Genomic DNA, 19,933 nt, shown 5'->3' on the forward strand with positions numbered 1-19,933 from the left:
CTTTGAAAAGTAGGGATACAAGTATTTGCATTTAGAAATAAGAGAAAGAAAAATGTTTAGCATATTTTTTAGGATGCATGTAGGAAAGTTCTACCTTTGCAAGCAAAGTCTGCTGTGATTCAATCCTCCTATAGAAAATTCTAACTGTACTAAGAAGCAAGTAATGTTTGCACATGAAAACATTATCTACCAACCACTTGGCTAACCAAATAAATTCTGCAAGAGGCAACATATTGATGTGGGCATAATGGGACATGATATTGCTCTATCAAGACTATGCTTCTTTTTAAAAATTAACTATTTTTTTAAACATCCTTGTTTATTTTTTCCACAATATAGGAAAAAGTTTATGCTTCTGTGGTTGACTCCTCGCACCTTGCAAGGATCTTTCAGAAACCACATTCTGAAACATCTTGTGGATATGGTTGAATTTCTGAACTCTTGGTTAATGAATAAGCCTTTGATTGGGTTTTTTTTTTTTTTTTTGCTGGTCTCACAAGGCATTCTATTTTAATTCTTTTTAGTTTCTCTAAAGTCTCAGGAGGAAAACTCTTAGATTCAAAATGCCTATGAGCAAAAATACGCTAATTTTATTACTTGGAATGATATGTTTGGAACAAGGTAAATCTGCAACTCTCTCTCTCTCCCAAGGTAAGTTCTAAAAGAAATTCATAACTAACTGAACTGTGTCTAAAGGAATATCCTTTGCTAATAATGGGCATCACAAACCCACTCCATGCTCCTAGGGGAATATAGGAAAAGCAAATATATGTTGGAGATCTAATTATTTCCTCATGTAATTATTTTGGACTTCTGTAATTCACATTGAAACTGAGAAAAAACATTTATGGGTAGAAGTTTGACAAGCTGCATTGATCTGGAGAAAACTGAAATTGTTCACTTATTTGGACATATTACAGAATTCCATCCTCTTTCATAGAACAAATTCTGGAAATCAGCTGAAATTTGGAAGCATTTGTAGTCCTTTGGAAAACTTATCTTGCTGGGAAATATGAAGCATATTCATGGTAGTAATTTATAAATGGTCCTTTTTTCCTCAAGTAACACAAGCTGAGAACAGTTGTTGGCAGGCATCTCCTTTGTCAGATTTGTGCCAGTCCCATGAATTATCATATTTTCTGGTTTTGCTTCAATTATTTCAGGAAATAGTAAATTTGGTTTCTAAGGTGCTTGTGATCCATTCAACTCAAACAGAAAATAAACTTCTGATCAAATGTCATACTTGCAATAGGTCCAAAATCAAAGTCTTAGTGTTCCACCGAGGTTTTGTCACTAAAATTATGTCCACGCATCTTTGCTTCTTAATTTTCTCCTCTGTAATGTGAGGGTAATAGTGCTTAATTCACAACCATATGGGGATTAAGTGAGAAGGGGATTAAGTGAGAAGAGAATATGTTCTCAAGATAAGTGAGAAGAGAATATGTTCTCAAGATAATAAAATATTAGTTCATTCACCCAACTTTTCTAAGTGTCTACTGTATGTTAAGAATTGTGTAAACCTTGGAAATACGGAGATGAATAAGTCTTCAGTAAGGGAAACAGACTGTCATGTCACTTTGACTTATGATGGGACCATGTCCTGATAAACCATCATAAATTGAACATATTTTAAGTTGAGATATTTAATACAGTAGCCTAAAAAAAATGCTAGCAGCACAGTACACTGCATAGTATCAGCTGTCTACCCTCATGATCAAGCGGCTGACCAGGAACTTTGGCTCTCTGCTGCTACCAGCATCACGAGAGAGAGCCTCACCACATATCTTTAGCTCAGGAAAAGATCAAAATTCAAAATTCAAAGTAAGGTCAACGGGTTGTATGAATGATCATTACTTCGTTGTGAAACATAATGAAAGTTTTACAAAATAGTCAAGGAAATTGAGTGAAGCATACACAGGATCTCTCTATTATTTCTCCCAACTGCATGTGAATCTCTAACTAGCTCAAAATAAAACTTTCATTTAAAATAAAAGTAGGGCCTCCCCGGTGGCGCAGCGGTTGAGCGCTGGGTTGCGAAGCTGCCCGCGGCCTCTGCGGTGCAGGTTCGAACCCCGGCTGCTCCCCGGTCCCGGAGGAGGGTCCCACATGGCGCGCAGACCTCTCCTGCCGCCCGCTGCTCCCCTCAGCAGTGTGCTTCAGTCTTTCTGCCTGCTCTGCTCCCCGCTCTGGCTCTGGTGAATTCTCTCACCCTCCTGCACTTCTGACTGTACCCAGTGCATGTATAAACAAAACAAACAAACAAACAAATAAATAAAACATGCCTCTATTAAAAAAATTAAAAAAATAAAATAAAAGTAAATAAATACTAAAACTAAGTATTCTACTGATTGTGTATTGCTTTTACATCATTGCAAAGTCAGAAATCATGAAGTTTTAATGATTAAGTTTTAAAACCATTAAGAATCGTCATAATCCAAGGATCATTACCTCATGGCAAATACTATAAAAGGGAGAGGAAGGAATGCTCCCTTGTACATAGAAGAGACAACATAATTTGAGGAAATCAATTCTTAACATACATTATTCTCAGTTGAGGTGGTAACCAAGCTAAAGAATAAAGATTAGAAGATTCAGCTATATAAAGAAATGGGATGATGATGAAGGAGGGTTTTCTGGGTCCTCTTAGAAAACATGTAGTCAAGAATAATCTGCAGAAGGGCTAGAAGATGTGTCATCTTTGAATTACCAGTCAGTTGTAAACATCTTCAATCTAGTCCATCTGTTAGTGGTGGAGTCAAAAAAAACTGAGGACAAATAAGTAAAGGCACCCCCCTCAAGGATAAAATCTTTTCCATGCAGAGGAAGGGCTCTTTTCTTCTTTACCTGGGAAATCTTCTATACTAACACCACTTTGGTATGTAGATAGGGAAACTGTCTTCTCTCTATTCCATTCTCCTTGAACAACCTGCAGTGGCGATATACTTCTGAGGCCCTTAATTTTTATATCAGAAAAGTAGGTCTTTTCATGATTTGCCTCTTCTATGTAACAAAAGATGAACAATCCCTACTATGACAATTCTCACAATTAACTTAGAGTCATTTTGTAATCTTTCCACATATTCTGTGACCTACAGTTTTTTTCTTGCTCAGAAGAGTTTCCTCATTCCAGGATCTATCTAATGACTACACATTTGTCTTTTCTTTTCTCCAGCTCCCACTTGTGGGCGAAGTGTGGCAAAGGTAAGGCCTTGGAATTACTTTAACCTTTTCAGTCGCATTGTTGGGGGAAGCCAAGTGGAAAAGGGTTCCTACCCCTGGCAGGTGAGTCTCTGATGAGTAGACTAAGAGTTATCTCAGAATCCTGTCTCCCAGAATCACATGCTACTCAGCAGTGGGCTCCATTCTGCCTACTTATCACCAGAGATCTTGTGAGAGTGTGTAAGGATTCCAGTCCTTCATGATATGCATCAGTTAAGTTCAGAATAATTACATGCACTGTTAGCTTGCCTTCAAAGTTGGAAATTGTATCCCAAAATTTTAGCTGCTAAAACAAAAATCCCACTTAAGAAATTGAAAATCTTTTGAATATACAATTTAAAAAATAATTTTCAGATTCAATAAATATATTTAAAATAACTTATTTTGTTTTAGTTAAAGATACCTAATAACTTATTTTTTTTATAGTTAAAGATACCTGTGGTATCTTCTCCATAGGTCGACTTTATGTTTGTACCAGTACCATAGGACATCTTGGGAGATAGTCAAGAACACTGCCTCCTTAGTGGTCCATGCCCTAAGAATCTGTCTCAAACTAATTTCTTGGTCCTCTAATGCCATAAAAATGCCCTTTTGCCTCTGTCCCTAGCCTATGGTATTTACATTATTGTCTTTGAAAGTCTGCCAACTTTCTTTACCCTGAGAGTCATTTGCATTCTTGCCTCTTAGTTTTATATGAGTGATGACAGCTCTTTACTTCTCTCAAGTCAGCCATATCAAGTTTTAGGTTAGTAGACACTTGGTAATGGTAGATTGAGTTTGAGTTCAGTGGGTTAATTGAATTACTGAGTCATTGTCATCTGATTAAATGATGAATTCATTATTTGGTTAAACAGTTGATTCATCAGTTGCTTACATGTTCAATAGGTTGGCTGGTCAATGTAGAAATCTATATTCAAATTATAGTCAGGGGTGACTACTTACCTGCTCTTTTATACTTAGTCTTTTTTAATATATTTTTCAATTGCTCACTAAATTTTGTTTAATCTAACAAATTGCTTCTTTTCTAATTCCAACAATGGGATTAAAAGTGTGTACTTGTATCCTGTAAGTTATTTTAAAGTCAAATCAAATATCACAAACAGAATAAACCAAAAAACATCTTAATTACATAAAGTATACTGCTACAGAGGCAGATTAAAAAATAGTCTAGAAGAAGTTAGAGAAGTCAAATAATTAAACATATGAGAAAATTGTTGGCTCAGACTCTTTTTCTAAGAGACTTGGAAAAACTGGAGCATGATTTGAAAACTCCTTTATTCCTCACTTTGCATTTCTCTCAGACTTTTTCATCTTAACTTTGCTATGTCTTATACTTCTTTTTCTTCAACTATAGATATTTTTTTTATTGTTAGAGTAACAGTTTGGGTCTACAGTAAAAAATAAATACATACATAAACACATAACTAATTTTTTCAATTTATAAAACATTTCATTTTAACTAAAAATCAGATATAAAATATTGCTATAGATTTTTTCTAATTACAGAATAATAATATAGCATAAAGTAATCAACAACTCAGAAAGCCAAAATTAGCACAAAGGAGGAAAATTGTCCAATAATCTCATCTCTGAACACATATTATATATGTATATATGTGTGTGTGTGTGTGTGTGTGTGTGTGTGTAATACTTTGTTTTTGTCTCTGAATGGTACCAGAACACTTCTCTTAAATTGAAATGAAATGACAATTTTTACTACCAGCTTCTAGAATGTTCTGGCTTCAGCATTATTCATTTCTGAATTGTAGTGGGGTGGGTTTTACCTCTTTATAGTCTATGATATCTCACCTATTTGAGTGACATATTTGGGCCTATTTTTCAGAATAAGTTCAGCCTCCATGTTTTGGGGGGGTTTGAGGGCATTAACTTGCTCTCAGTTAAGGATTTTGCAATTCAGGTATCTCTGAAACGAAGGCAGAAGCATATCTGTGGTGGGACCATCATCTCTCCACAGTGGGTGATTACAGCTGCTCACTGCGTTGCGAACAGGTAAGGATGGCCAAGTGCATGGACAGAAGTCAGATTACCCCTTTCTCACCCATGCAGTCAGCAGGATAGTTCTATTAAAACATGTTATTGTTGATGTAGGTGTTAGTGCAGGAACATCTTCATTGCATAACACAATTAGGACTCAGTGACATTGCAGAGGGTACTCAACTTGGAAAAAGCAGACATTCCTTGCAGGAGTAGAATACTTCATTTACTTAGTATAACTGGAAGTTAATAAAGAATCATGCTCAAATGAGATTGAAAAATATCACAAAGATATATTTGTGGAAGTGCTCTCCCACTTTTCTTAAATTTCAAAGAAAAATAATCCAGATCATTATGTGTCTTAATAAATAGATAAAGGAAAAAGAGGCCAGTAGAACACGAAGAAGGCTCCATTGTCTTCTTCCCCACTGACCCTGCCTCGCTGAGTTTCAATCTGACAACTTCCACTCTGCTCACTTTACTGCGTGCCTTTGTTGTCAATGCTGTGGGTCCTCACTAGACTGCAGTCAAGATCATGTTCCTGTATTTGTCATTTTTCATTTCAAGTCTGCAAACATCTCCTGGGTATTAATTTGGTCCTAATACTAGGGGGTGTCAAAGACACAAAGATGACTAAGACATAATTCCTGCCCCCAGAGAGCTAGTAGTCTAAAGAAAAGTCAACTGATAATTTCACTTCAACATGGTGGGTGGTTAGATGAGATACTACATGTTAGGTAAGGTACTTAATGTAGCTGAAAGTTAAGTAAGTACCAAGAGAAGATGTTGCTCTTTTCAAGTTTGTATAAAATTATCACTTCTGGAAATGAAGGGTCCCCCAAAATGGAAAACCCCAAAACTGTGACTCAGTGCATCCTACCAAGCTCCTTTCTGGTAACAGTGGAGCAGGAAGAAGGGAAATAGTCTTTCCCATGGTGTGCCACATCTCTAAATTAGAATCATGAAGGAGGTAAGAAGATACCCACTTCCCATTATAATAAGTCCCAAAACCCTGAGTGTGCTTGCTTTCTGGGATATCACAGTTATGGTGCGATTATATAATATATATCATGCATTATATCTTTGACATTAAAGCAGCATGCTGAATGGGAATCAAGTCATTCCCAAAGTTTTTCACTGATACTGAGCTACTGAAGCCAAACCATCCTCCTAGGATAGCTGAATAATGTCCACCTGAATTACAATGTCTATGCATCTTTAAACATTTCACAGATCACATTACAATGCATTCAATTTATTATATCATTGTCTCCATATGAAATGACACTTTGCTAGTTTCCCACTTGAAATGGGAATCTCTGTAGAGATTCCAACAGTATAAGTAAAAATCTCTGTTTTTTACTTATACTATTGGAATGATTGTCACTTTATCTGTTCAACAGCCTCTCACTACAATTATGGATCCATGTCATTTTGAAGAGACTAGTTTGCCCACCATTCCAACTGTACTCAGAGAATCAATGAAATTCATTGATTTTTTTTTTGTCTCCTATTCATAGAAATAGTGCATCAATTCTGAATGTTATTGCTGGAGAACATGACTTAAGCTCTATAGAACAAGGGGAACAAACTCTTGCCATTGAAACTATCATCATACACCCGTACTTCTCAACCAAGAAACCAATGGATTATGATATTGCCCTTTTGAAGATGGCTGGAGACTTCAATTTTGGTAAACATCTGAGGCTCACTCTGAAATGATGAACCCTTGTTCTCCATAACCTCTCTTCCACAGCATATAGTACATGCAGTCTAGTATATGCATATAGTATATGCTTTCTAGCTATCTCTAAGGTTCTTGGTCATGGACTTCAAGATAAGGAGTTGGGGTAGAGGGTCCCCTACCTGAAACCCTTGTGCTTCAGATATAGATTATGTCAAGTACAAACAGGGTTATTCTCTGTCTGACAAGTGACTCCTGGAGGTGTCAGGCAGAGATAACATGATTCCTATAAGGTTTTTGGGGAACCACCTAAATGTCAACTGGTAAGTGACTTAAGGTGCCCTGTCCTCCATGGATGTGATAAGCCCTGCTTTGCTCTTTTCTTCAGACCAGTTTGTGAGGCCCATATGTCTTCCAGAACTAGGGGAACAATTTGAGGCTGGATTTATTTGTACAACTGCAGGCTGGGGCCGCTTGACTGAAAGTAAGTACTTCTATATGACTCTTACTAGATATCAGGATTTATCATCTTATCATAGCACTACAAAAATAATTTATTTATATATATTTTTTACATCATCATTCATTTTTGTACAATGTTTGCTTTCTTCTCTCAGGTGTAGTCCCCATAGAATTCCCACCACCAGTTCACCTGTGCACCATCACCATATCCCTTGTGCTCTTCCTGCCCTCGTTTTGATCCCTCTCCCTCCTCGTCCCCTTGCAGAATGTCTCTGATATATAGTTGCTTATTTTTGCTTTGTTGTGTTGTGTTTTCATTAGAAAATAGAATTTTTGATAACAATTGTGTTAATATTTTTAAAAGTAGAGAGTATCACATCATATGTAGAAATTCATGTCTGTCCAAAAGACACAACCCGAATGGTGCATCTTCAACTCAGGAGGGTTGAAAGAGCACCTTGCTGGGGCTCTCATCTCTGTGTTTTGTAGACGGCAACCTTCCTCGAGTCTTGCAGGAAGTGAACCTGCCCATTTTGACCCAGGAGGAGTGTGTGACAGCTCTGTTAACCCTCAATCAACCCGTCAGTGGGCAGACCTTTCTCTGCACAGGCTTCCCAGATGGAGGGAGAGATGCATGCCAGGTAGGTGGCAGCAGCCGGGCAGACAAGTCCCAGACAGGGTTTCCCTCAGCCTAGTCCTCAGCTTAAGGCTGAACAAAGGCTGTAGATAGATAAGGCTGGACCCTGGGAAGAAGAGCCAGGAGTGACGGGAGATGCAACAGTTTAAACAACCTGTTTTTAAGCAGGCAATGTGAATTCAGAGACAATCTTCTGTTCTTTCCAAAGACCAAATAACAAAGATAATACCAATAATGAATTCGAGGTTCTCCACTCCTAAAGCACAGCTGGCATTTTCCTATTTAGAGATTACTAGTGTGTGTGTGTAGTGGGCTCTTTGCTTTCCTGCCATTTCTCCTGCTGATAAAGACCTGAGCTTGGTTTAACTGCTGGGCAAAACTTCCCAGGGTCCATAGGGTGAGACAGAAAAAGGAAGAACCTTTGATGAAAACCTGGGATGAGGAAGAAGAATCGATAATAGACAAGCTCAGATAGTATTTGATGATCTCATGTGAATTGTGTCTGGCCATCCTCCAGGGCCCTGAATCCATATAACACTGATCCTCATCTAGCAACTTTGAGTGGGAATAAGTGAGCACTTTAGGGTACAGACACTGATAAGGACAGTAACAGAGGTTTTTCCCCCTCCAGGGAGATTCGGGAGGTCCCCTCATGTGCCGGAATAAGAAGGGGGCGTGGACTCTGGCTGGTGTAACTTCCTGGGGTTTGGGCTGTGGTCGAGGTTGGAGAGACAACATGAGGAAGGATGATCAAGGAACCCCTGGCATCTTCACAGATATCAATAAAGTGCTTCCTTGGATCCACAAACATATCCAAATTGGTAATGAAGCCAGCACACAAGGTCAAGAAGCTAGGGCCAAAAAGCACATCAGCAGAGTCTAGACAAGTTAGGACCGCTGAGCACACACACCCACTCTGCTGGGTCCTTGGTGCCGCCTGTAAGGGCAGTGATATTTACTATGTCTAAACCAAGAGTAAAACGTGGCAATGGTACAGATATAGATATTCAGTGAAACATGAATCCACCCACGCTACACTTTGTCAAATTCGCCTTTAACTGAAATCATCTCATTTCATAATTGAAACTGACCATATGTTTTTTGGGCAGGGAGTGCAAGGGAGGGGGCCAGGGGCATATAATGGGTAGGAACCTGGGATGTCCATCCTACAATACACAGGATAGCCTTCCCACAACAAAGACCATCCAGTCAAAAATGTAAGAAATGCCATGCTTGAGAAAGCCTGGCAGAAATTCAGGTACAGGAAGTCTGACAAGGCAGGAGTCTAGACACAACTTTCTGACCTGTGAGTTCATTAAAACTTCATTTCTGCCTCCACGTCCAGACTTAATGGTTTTCTTAACTAGTAATTTTCAGCCTCAATAGGGCTCCTTTCCCAAAGGGGTTCATTTAAATTGGTTCCAGAAGTTCCAAATGGGTTTGTTTTCAAGGGTATGACACTGGCAGGGGGTCTGAGCCCTCAGTTAAAGTCTGAGGTTTTTTTCAGCAAGTCTCCTGTGGGTGGGGGCGTTACTTCCCTCTCCAGCTTCCCTTCTCGTGTAAAACAAAAGGGGTAGGTCAAATCATGTCTTCTTACTGTATGTGACCTCCAAACTAATCATGGCCTTTTTCTCAATTAGCACAATTAAACAATATGCCATCATCTTAAAACACCAGGGCCCCTTTCTTGCTTTGTCAATTTAGCCATTCTGTTCTTTCCACGGGTTAGATTTTCATTAGTTGCACATGAATCTAAAATTCTGCACTTGTGAGCCAGGGAGATGCTAACTTCTTGAAATATTATTCAGGATACCACAAACTGTGAATGCATCTTTCTTTTTCTTTCCCAGGAAAGCAGATAAAGAGCTCCAAAGGTGGGTATTTCTCATAACATGCTCCAACAGAAATTAATATCTAGCATTTCTGAATATCAATCCCATTTATAATCAAAAGTCTTCCTCTGCAAAAGCTCTCTGCGCAGGTAGAGAAGCACCACTTGGAGCACCCACAGCCATTCCTCAGCCAGTAGGAGCTATAGATCTCCCTTTTCATTTCTGGTCAATCCAGGGCTCCAACTCAAAAACACTTGCCTAAATCCAGCTTTAAAGCAGAAACTCAAGGGAGGTGAGTGAGGCTGTGCAGGTGTGGTCAGTAAGCTACGCACCTTACCCTGAGTGTCCCCATCTGTACAGGAGGTGAGTGTTCCTCCGTGAGTCTGTAATGAATTCACTCTGTGATTTGGGGAAAGCTCCTTCCATCTCTGGACCTCTTTTTCCTCAACTACAAAGGAAAATGCTACGACACATTTATCTCAAATTGTCAGTGGTCCCGTGAGTCTGAGGAACTATCTACATAAAGCAGTGTACAAGAATAGTCTCTGAACTCTCAGAGGAGCAAGCAGCCACTTTTGGCTGAAAAAAAGGGGGAGGCTTTGTTTTTGTTTGCTTGTTTTAATTGAACCTTTCTTTTAACGATGATAACATTAGAATCTACCCCATCAGACAAGGGAAGCTTTGAAGCACAGATGTCTTTTAAGCTTAATCTTAAAGAACAAGTAGTATTTTATCAGGTAGAACAGGAATACAAGTAAATAATAATATTCCAGCTCAAGGAATCATCCTTATCAATGAATAGATACTAAAGGATGGAGATAGGAGATTTTCAGGTTTAAATATAGATCAATAAGCAGCTAAGGTATGGAAGGTGATGTATTTTATGAGGGAGAAGATGAGAAAGATAACTTGAGGCCAACTTATGGACACTTTGAATGCTAATCAAAAAAGTTTGGGTTATATTGAATCAGAGGAAGTTGATTGCTACATAAAAAGATGAGTGATATTTTAGTGATACAAGGATAGCACACAGGCATAGATTAGAGAGGAAATAACTCAAGATGGATTTATGAGACTACACATTAGTTCAAGAGATGAGAAATGAGTGCTTAAACTAGGGCTATCGCCAGAGAATAGAGAGGAAGGAAGAGAAACAAGAAGAATTAGAGCTTAATAGTCAATTAGATGAAGAGTGGTGAAGTAGACAAAAGAATCAAGGATGACACCAGGGTTTTGCACATAAGAGACTAAGAAAAGGGTGCACAAAAGTAATCAAATCATAAAGGAAGCAAATTTGTTGACTCAGAACAATACTTTTATAGCATATTAAGTTCTGGGGGAAAATACATAAGAAACAATTAAAAAACCAGGTCTGAATCTCAAAAAGGTAGAGCTAATCATTGAAACTGAGTGCATAACTGAGGCAGATCTCATGACGAGAGAGATGAAGCTAAGGGTAAAATCTGGGAAATGTCTATATCTATAGAATGGAACTGTGGGATCAGTAACAAAAGAGCAAAGGAGAAGAAATCAAAGAACCTCAAGGTCAAGCAGAATCTAAAAGGAACAACAATTAAAAGGCATCACAGACGCTAAGACAGGAAAAGAATTTGTGAAGCATAAGGAAGAACCAGGGGTTATGGCATCTCTCTGGGTTCTGGAAGGAGTGCCATCCCTGTGAGCCTGATTCTTGTGACTTTTCCTCCCAGCCTCTTGCAGTGAGCAGGACCCTGTGATCAGCCAACCTGAGGGGGAGCTGCACTTCCCAGAAAGCCCCTACTTACATCTGGAGAGCAAGCAGTGAGTAGTCCCTCTGCCAGTCCTCTCCGGACACCCTCCTCCAGTCTGACTGTGCCCATTATTTGGATGGTGCCAATCACTTTCTATCTAGAAATAACACCCTCTCGATGTATCTGCCTGCAGACTGTGTGTCTGGACCCTATTGGCGCCAGAGAAAATGCATGTGTTGCTCAATTTTTCCTACTTGGACGCAGAGTCTTGTTATCACAATTACCTGTCAATATATTCTTTAGAAGACAGACTTATTGGTGAGTGGATTTTCACACTGTCAAAAGGACACTAGTGTTAAAACTGCTAATGGGGCCTAGTTAGACTATGTCTGGCACAGAGGCATCTATGGATACCACCCTCCCTGTGTCCAATTTTAACACTCAGAATTGACAGTGGGACAAACAGGAACTGTATCTGAGTCTGAGTGATGACTAGAAGGCCACAGTGCATTTCAGTCATTGCATCTGCTTCCCATTGAGTGAGGATCCTAGACTGATTTGCTAGAACTGGTCGCCATCAGGAGTAATACATAGACATTATAGGGCCTGGGTGTGGGAAGGAACTTGCAGGGGAGATGCTGATTTCCTAGGCAAGCTAATAGGGCTAAGAAGAAAAATACCAATGGGTAACCATGAGTAGGAGACAAAGGTTATTTACATAAGAAAGAGAAATGGCATTGCACACCTGTGGTTCTTAACTGGTGGTGTAGACATTTGACAATGCCTTAGAGGCATTGTTGGTAGTCGCAGCTAGAGGCAATATTACTGGCAGCTGGTGGGCAGAGGTCAGGTTGCTGCAAAACATCCTATAATGCACAGAACTGTGCATTGTAAGCCTTGAAAATCCTGAAGTCTCATGACAAGTTCAGTTATCCTGAAACCTTTGTATGGGTGCTGTTTTTCCAGACCCTGAACAAAGACTCTTCCTTCTTGTGTTGCAGGGAAATTCTGTGGAGAAAGCCTGGCTTCATCAGTTCTTGTTGGGTCCAACTCTCTAAGACTGAGGTTCATCTCTGATGGCACAGATTATGCTGCTGGGTTTAATCTCACTTATAAAGCTCTTAAACCAAACTATCTTCCTGGTAAAACCATTTCTTTTTCTCACACACTACCTGGGACTTTTGCAGACACAGAGGTCCCTTAGGAAGGGAAAGGGCAGAGTGCTCCCTCCCAAGGCCTGCTTGGCTCGGGTGGAGAGGAATGCGAGCTGGTGAGGCACTGGGTGCAGGCACTCCTTCTGCATCCTGTGAACTCATGTTTATTGCACACCTACGCAAGGTGATGGGCCAGATAAGTTCTTGAAAATCAGTACACAAAGTTCCTCCTCCTTCTAGTGTCCTTGGGGGAGACAGGAAGAAGAACAAAGAATTCCTCTTTGTTTGGGGTATGCCATTGTCTGGAAGTTTTCTCATGTTTTTCAGATTCAGGTTGCAGTTCCTTAGCCATCCATTTTGAAGAAGGCTTCATTCAGAGTCCTGACTATCCTAAAAACTACAGTGCCATGGCTCACTGTAAATGGGTTTTTCAAGCCCCCAAGTATCACCTAATTAAGGTACTGACTCTGTTAGCCTTACTTTGCTGTGGTATCTTCACAGAATAGCCCACACAAGCACCATGAGGGAAGAGGTTTTTATCTAATTTACTTACTGCTGTATCCTTAGTTCCTGGTACCTGCTACGCAAGGCTCCTCCATAAAAACCTGCTGACTAATTAACAGCCTATTCCCCCATGTAACTACCCACACTTACCACTAGATGGCAACTGTGCACCACACTTTTCAGTACTGCTTCCTCAGGGTCTAGTTCCTTCTAGTGATAGAAACAAGTGTTTCTCCTTATTAAACTGCTAACAAAACCCTTTGTAGGGCACAGCTTACAAAATTCAAGGACAGTGAGTTCTAATAATCGAACTGCCTAAGCAAGGGATCAGAGCAAGCTCTGACTTAAACTTTTATCTTCCATCACTAGCAATAAATGTTCCCTTAATTCTGCTTCCTTCTGAAATGCCTGCCTTGACTTTCAGGAAGAGAAGATATGTAATGACTTCCTCTATGTCTTCTCTTGATCTTATTTGGATGGGTCCTGCCAGTAATTGGAAATTAGCATTTTGAGTCATAACGATGTGCCTACCATTTGGTTTAGAGATTAAAGGGTCCATTTCCAAACATATCCCAGTAAGGTTTTAAGAAATGTTTGCATGAATCCTGTTCATCTTCTTTTCCCCATGACTACATTCACCATGATCATTCTTTGTCTCCATTCTTGTCCTTTCCACTCAATGCCTTGTATCTTCTGCTGAGCGCTCAGGCTCCACTGAATCCCTATCATCTGTGTGTTTAAGATCCAAATTCCTAGCCCATCAGTCCTATCTCCCACCGTTTTTCACTTCAAGCTCAATGGCAGTGCCATCAAACAACTTGAAAATTGTTCTTTCTGTTTCTTTGTTCCTCCTTCTTGTTCCTCCCGTCTAGATACTTCCCTTCTTGTCTGAAACAAAAGAAGTGCCCCATAGAGGAAATTCTATAAGAGAAGGAAAAAGCAATGCATAAACATATTCATATTTTCGAGAGAACAAAAAATGAAACTCTCATAATAGAGAGAAATGTAGCCATTAAACAGGATCATAGAAAATGCAAAAATGAGAGGCTTGTCATGATATATTCTTGGTGAACCCAGATTGGTTGCAAGTAATCATTCTTTTTAGGCTTTTGTACACAATATCTTTTATAATATGCTCTAGAATTTTGTCGAGGTTTACATTTAAGCTTAGCAAGCAGGATTTTCATTTCCACACATCTATGACCTCTCAAATTCACTGCATTGACTCAGACACCACCTCTGCAAGTGCTTGTGGGAGCTCAGATGACCTTTTGTTTTGCATCAGCACTAGAGTCTCTCATTCCCATGCTATATCAGAATTTGCTAGTGAGTCATAGAGATTTATTAGCAGCACGACAAAGCAGATGAGAATAGGACCCGATATATCCTTCCGAAAAGAAAGACACAGGGCCCGAGAGGTACAGCCACTTTTGATTTTGAGTCCAAAGAACTGATGGGTCAAGATGAACTATCAGGAACCAGGTGGACTATAGTAAACAGTCCTGAGAAGCAGTTGTATGTCCATGGGTTCATTTTATATCCCAAAACCAGTCTCTTTAGATAGGAAAAATCTCCACGGGTGACTCTGCTGGCCTCTTTAGAGCCGCTAGGAAACTAAAAGACTTGCATGTTTTCCCACCTTGTATTTGGCCTGTATTTAGTAGCTTAAGATGTTTCAGAAAGACTGGGAACCTGTGATAAAGCATCTTTTTCTAAGTAGCTTAAATTCCCCATGAATGCCTTCCTTACTTTTTTATCTATGGTCATTTTCCAGAACAAGTTTATCAATGAAAGTTTCTTTGCTTCATCAAAATCAGGTATTCTCTTACATCATTTACTCTGGATATAATGTAGCGTCTTCTCAGCTTTCCTTTCAGAATCTGGAAATAGAAGAAAGTGGAGACTGCACTTCTGACTACGTGACAGTGTACAGGGATGTAGAAAGGAAGGAGGAGATAGGTTGGTGTTCCCCGGAAGGCAACTCTCCCCTGATTTGCATTTGAATGGAGTTTGCAGATGTGGGGATGAAAAGAAAATCTGGCTCCATTTTCCTTCATTGCCTGGCACCAGCTCCCTGCTTCCTATGCTCTCACCACTACCACTGTGGGACAGGAAGAGCAAGAAGGAGCATCAGAGAACCATTTGGGCAGAAAATGTGGAAGACAGACTCACAGTGAACTTGGGATCACAAGGGGAAGGTGCCATTTAAATTAGCCCTATGGCTAGAACCGATTCCCTGAGGGGCATTTCCAGTGGGAGTGTTTAGAGTTAAAACAGAATGGAAAAGTTGATGGGGCACCTTTAAAAGAAGCAACCTGCCTTTCTATTTTTAAAATGAATTGTGACATATATTAGAAAAGCTTATTTCTTAACAATTATCTAAAGGACAACTTTTTTCTTCTACCCAATATCACATCTACTTGCTGGACCCTTGACCGCGTCTTGCCTGGGCTGGACTTGAACCAGCACGGCTGTGTGGCTCTGATACCCCGGACCCCGTGCTGAGCTACTCCGGTACAATGTTCATTCACTTCCAGTCTGATGAAAATAAGACCTTCAAAGGGTTTCAAGCTACAGTCTCCTTCATTCCAGAAACAGGTAAGAAGATAGAGGCACCAATCCTCAGGTCCCTATTTTTTTTTTTTTTAATTTTTTACATCATTTTTCATTTTTGCACAATGTATGCATTTTCATCTTGGTTATATTCCTCATAGGTCCCTATTCTAATCCTCAAAATATGCTCACAACTGGCAGCCTTTAAATTCCCACATGAGGGCCTCCCCGGTGGCGCAGCGGTTGAGCGCTGGGTTGCTGAGCTGTCCGCAGCCTCTGCAGCGCCGGTTCGATCCCCGGCTGCTCCCCGGCCACCAGAGGAGGGTCCCACATGGCGCGCAGACCCCTCCTGCCGCCCGCTGCTTCCCTCAGCAGTGTACTTCAGTCCTTCTGCCTGCTCTGCTCCCCGCTCTGGCTCTGGTGAATTCTCTCACCCTCCTGCGCTTCTGACTGTACCCAGTGCTTGCATAAAATAAATAAATAAATCTTTAAAAAAAAAAATTAAAAAAAATTAAAAAAAAAATAAATTCCCACATGAATATAGTCAAGTATCATTATTTGCAGCAGTTGCGTTCTAGGAGTTTGTCACAAATATCCAGTTGGTGAAAACTGAATCACTGCTCCTAGCAGAAACACGAGGTTTGTTAGGTTTCTATGAGACTCTGGTTTTGGTTGCCTTTTTTTTTTAAAGATTTATTTTTTTTATTTATGTATGCATACAAGACTGGGGTGTAGGTCAGGGGTGCAGGGGGTAAGAGGATTCACCAGAGACAGAGTGGGGAGCAGAATTACTGAAATAAACTGCTGAGGGGAGCAGGGGACAAGATAGGAGAGGTCTGGATGTGGGTTAGCTCCCCAGCTGGGGATCAAACTCCAGCTGCAGCTGCATAGCACGATAGCTCTGAGACTTAGCCCTTGTACCACCAGGGAGGCCCCCAATAGTTTCTGGTTTTATGTGTGTTTCTGTTTAAAAACACCTTATTTAATCAATATTGATGGCTCAATAACACTGAATGCAAGACCAATGCTGCTATGACTCATACCTGAACAAGCTTAACCACCATTTATTTTCCCCATAAGCTACATCACAGACTACCTTATGAGTCCCACTACTCATGACACTTCTACTCCAGCCTTATATTTCCGGCCATTTTAAACAGCAAAATCACCGACAGAAAGCACAAAAGTGGAAAAAAAAAAAAACCACCAAATCCAAAACCTCAACATGGCACTAAGTAGACCATGAAAAAGACATTTGTTCATAGTGTGAGATGTATACAATGAAACACGAGCATCTCCTCATTTGACCTTAGCTATGAGCACGTATACCACGTGATTCCATGTCCATGTATGTCCCTGAATGACCATGAAGGCACCATGTGTATTTGTTCTGAGATACAAATAATTTTAGTGAATAAGTGAATCAGCAAATACAGAATTCACAAAGAATGAGAACTGACTGAGTCTTGGTCTGTCCTTACTGTACGTATGTGCAATCTCAGAAAGAGCCATTTTAGACTCATTTTCTTCAATCTTGCAGTAAGAGAAAAACACATGTCCAGTAAGAATCTGGGTGGGGATTAAATCGGATCAGGTATACTTGGCCATGAGCAAGTCTGTGACATGCAACAGAAGTTCAGTCATGTGAAATACCTTGACCAACTCCCCATGCCTAGACACATGAATCACAGTTTCCTTCAAGTCCTCCATCCGTGAGCCCTCTGTACAAGTCCCACAGAGCCTGTGATCTGCCCCTAAGTTTTTCATTCTTATCAAACAGTAAGCATCTACTGATGGCAAAACCAGTTTATTATTAAAATATTTCACTTTTTAGCGAAAATACCCATAGAGTCCAACTGACTGAGATGCCCCAGAATTCGAAGAATAATTTTCTGGTAAGTCCCAAGCAAAACATGTTTGCATAAGCTGAGCAGTATGTATTATGCTTATACCCAGATTTAAATATATCCAGATCAGAGGATGAGTCACTGTTTCTGGAGACCTGGAATGTTCTACCTGAGGGGCCTGATTATTCTGGTAAGCTGTTCTGGGGAAGGATCCAGAGTGTATCAGACAGAGTTTTAACCAAAACCAAAACCAAAACCAAAAAACCCAAAAATATCTTGGAGTCCTAACCTCCAGTACCCCAGAGTGCAGGCTGATTTAAATCTAGAGTCTTCATAGAGGTAATCAGGATAAAATGAGGTCATTGATGTGGGCCCTAATTCAATATGACTGGTGTCCTTATAAAAGGGGAAATTTGGATGCAGAGAGAGACACAGAGATCATTTGGCAGAGATTCGGGTGATGCAGCATCTACCAACAAGGAACACAAATGATTGCCAGTGAACCAGCAGTACCTATGGGAGAGGCCTGAAACAGATTCTCCATCAGCACCCTCAGAAGGAACCAGTCCTTCCAATACCTTGATCTTGGACTTCTAGCCTCCAGAACCATGACACAATAAATTTCTGTTCTTCTAAGCGCTACAATTTTTATTATGGCAAACTTATTTTATTATGGCAAACCTAGCTCACTAATACACCAGGAATTGGCTATGAAATTGAGGGGCTAAGTGAGTAAATCCTTGGGGTGAGCACTCAGAAAGGGAAGGTCACAGGACACAAAAATTCCACTTGCAGGGTGGAAGCTATTCTCCACAGGCAGACTTTTTTCTATCTTTGGGAAAATCTCTTGTCTGCTTTTAAATTTTTCTAATTTATCAAGTCAGACTCACCTAGATTCTCCAGGATCTTCTTTACTAAAGTCAAATGAAAGGGACTTTTATTGCATCTGCAAAATCCCCTCACAGCAGCACCTAGATTAGTGATTGATTGAATAACTGGGGGCCATAGTAAGTTGACATATCAAAGAAATTGTCACATAAAGCTGTATGGGATGTGGCCAATGTCCCTTCTGCTCAAAGCAGTGCTGAAATATTTCCAGTCACAAGAATGAAAATTCCCAGCTTAGGCAATGCATTTAGCGGGAATGGCTAAATAGTGTGCTGAATGGTCATCGACTCTCACTGTCCCTCCCCTGCAGAAAAGTGAGAGCGCTACTCACTGCCTATGAGCACTGAGATGTGCTGAGCTTTCTCTTTGCTTTGTTTCCTCCATTACAGCCAATGACATCCATGGGGTGCCCTAGTCCCTATGGAACACATGTGAGGTGAGCAGGCTGAGGATAGGGATGGAAACTTTTTACAGCTTGCCATTTTGACCATGTGTCAAAAGAAAAATGAAATTTTTTGAGTCCAAGTCCTCAGCTCTGTTGGCCCAGAAACTGTCCAGAGTGAAAAGCCTCACAGAATTTGAGCCTCACATTCAATCAGAAGATACCCAATATTCTTGACTGTATTAATATGTGACAGGGGTCCTAAATTTCTAGTGAATGGATTATGACATGGAATACACACATCCACACCTCCCAACTTCATTTGGCAAAGTTCTTTGATGGGCAACAAATACCAGGTATCATCCTCATGAACACTGCATCCGGGTATGTGAGAGACCTGCTGAAGCATTGCCCATTGCCTTTCTAGTAGGCAGATGTTCCTGGCCACTCACAGGGCAGCAAACGCCAGAGTTCAGTCCTGCTATCTGGCTTCCCTCTTTCATGCTCCAAGCAGAGCTGGCTCAAGGTAACACTTTCTGTCTTCAGGACAGTCTATAATCCAATGGTTTAGACCAGAGATTTCTCCACCCTAGACGCATCATGGTGTGTCACACTGTGATCAGATCCTGGTATTTCCTAATATCCTCAATCATGTATTTAGAAATCATGCGTAGATTGTAATAAGGCTAGCCCATTGTCCGTGCAGTGCAGGAACTTAATCAGTGGTGGCTAACAGGGCTACACCTGTTACAGAAAGCTAGTTTCATTCATTATGCTCTATGTCATCCTTACGAGTTCTAGGGACAAATGAATTTGCCCCTCTACACACATAACAGACATTTTAGTTTCTTAGAATAATGTATTTATTTTATGCAATATACATTAACAAATGTGGCATAGGGAAGAACTGGACTTGTAGCATACAACTATATTGATCTCAGGTATTCTCATCCTGAAACCCATTCTAACAAGCCCCTGCCACAACAGATGCTATTTGGGAAGAGTTGAAACAACTGCTGTAAATATTGGTGGAGAACTCAATTAGC

At 40.3% G+C, this 19,933-nt stretch overlaps 1 protein-coding gene across 1 annotated transcript; it reads left to right on the top strand.

Moving 5' to 3' along the window:
• The first annotated feature begins 563 nt into the window (after positions 1-563).
• OVCH2 (ovochymase 2) lies at positions 564-18,823 on the top strand. The gene is made up of 15 exons (XM_037521984.1): positions 564-651; positions 3,173-3,282; positions 5,138-5,229; positions 6,735-6,907; positions 7,287-7,382; positions 7,850-8,001; positions 8,629-8,839; positions 11,539-11,629; positions 11,753-11,877; positions 12,561-12,701; positions 13,041-13,171; positions 15,083-15,176; positions 15,684-15,815; positions 17,718-17,807; positions 18,816-18,823. Exons 1-15 carry the CDS (start codon positions 564-566, stop codon positions 18,821-18,823), a joined length of 1,734 nt encoding a protein of 577 aa, XP_037377881.1.
• The last annotated feature ends 1,110 nt before the right edge of the window (positions 18,824-19,933 follow it).

This window comes from Talpa occidentalis, unplaced genomic scaffold (assembly GCF_014898055.3).
Source record: "Talpa occidentalis isolate TD23 unplaced genomic scaffold, MPIMG_talOcc4v2.1 talOcc4.3, whole genome shotgun sequence".
Classification (NCBI taxonomy): Eukaryota; Metazoa; Chordata; class Mammalia; order Eulipotyphla; family Talpidae; genus Talpa; species Talpa occidentalis.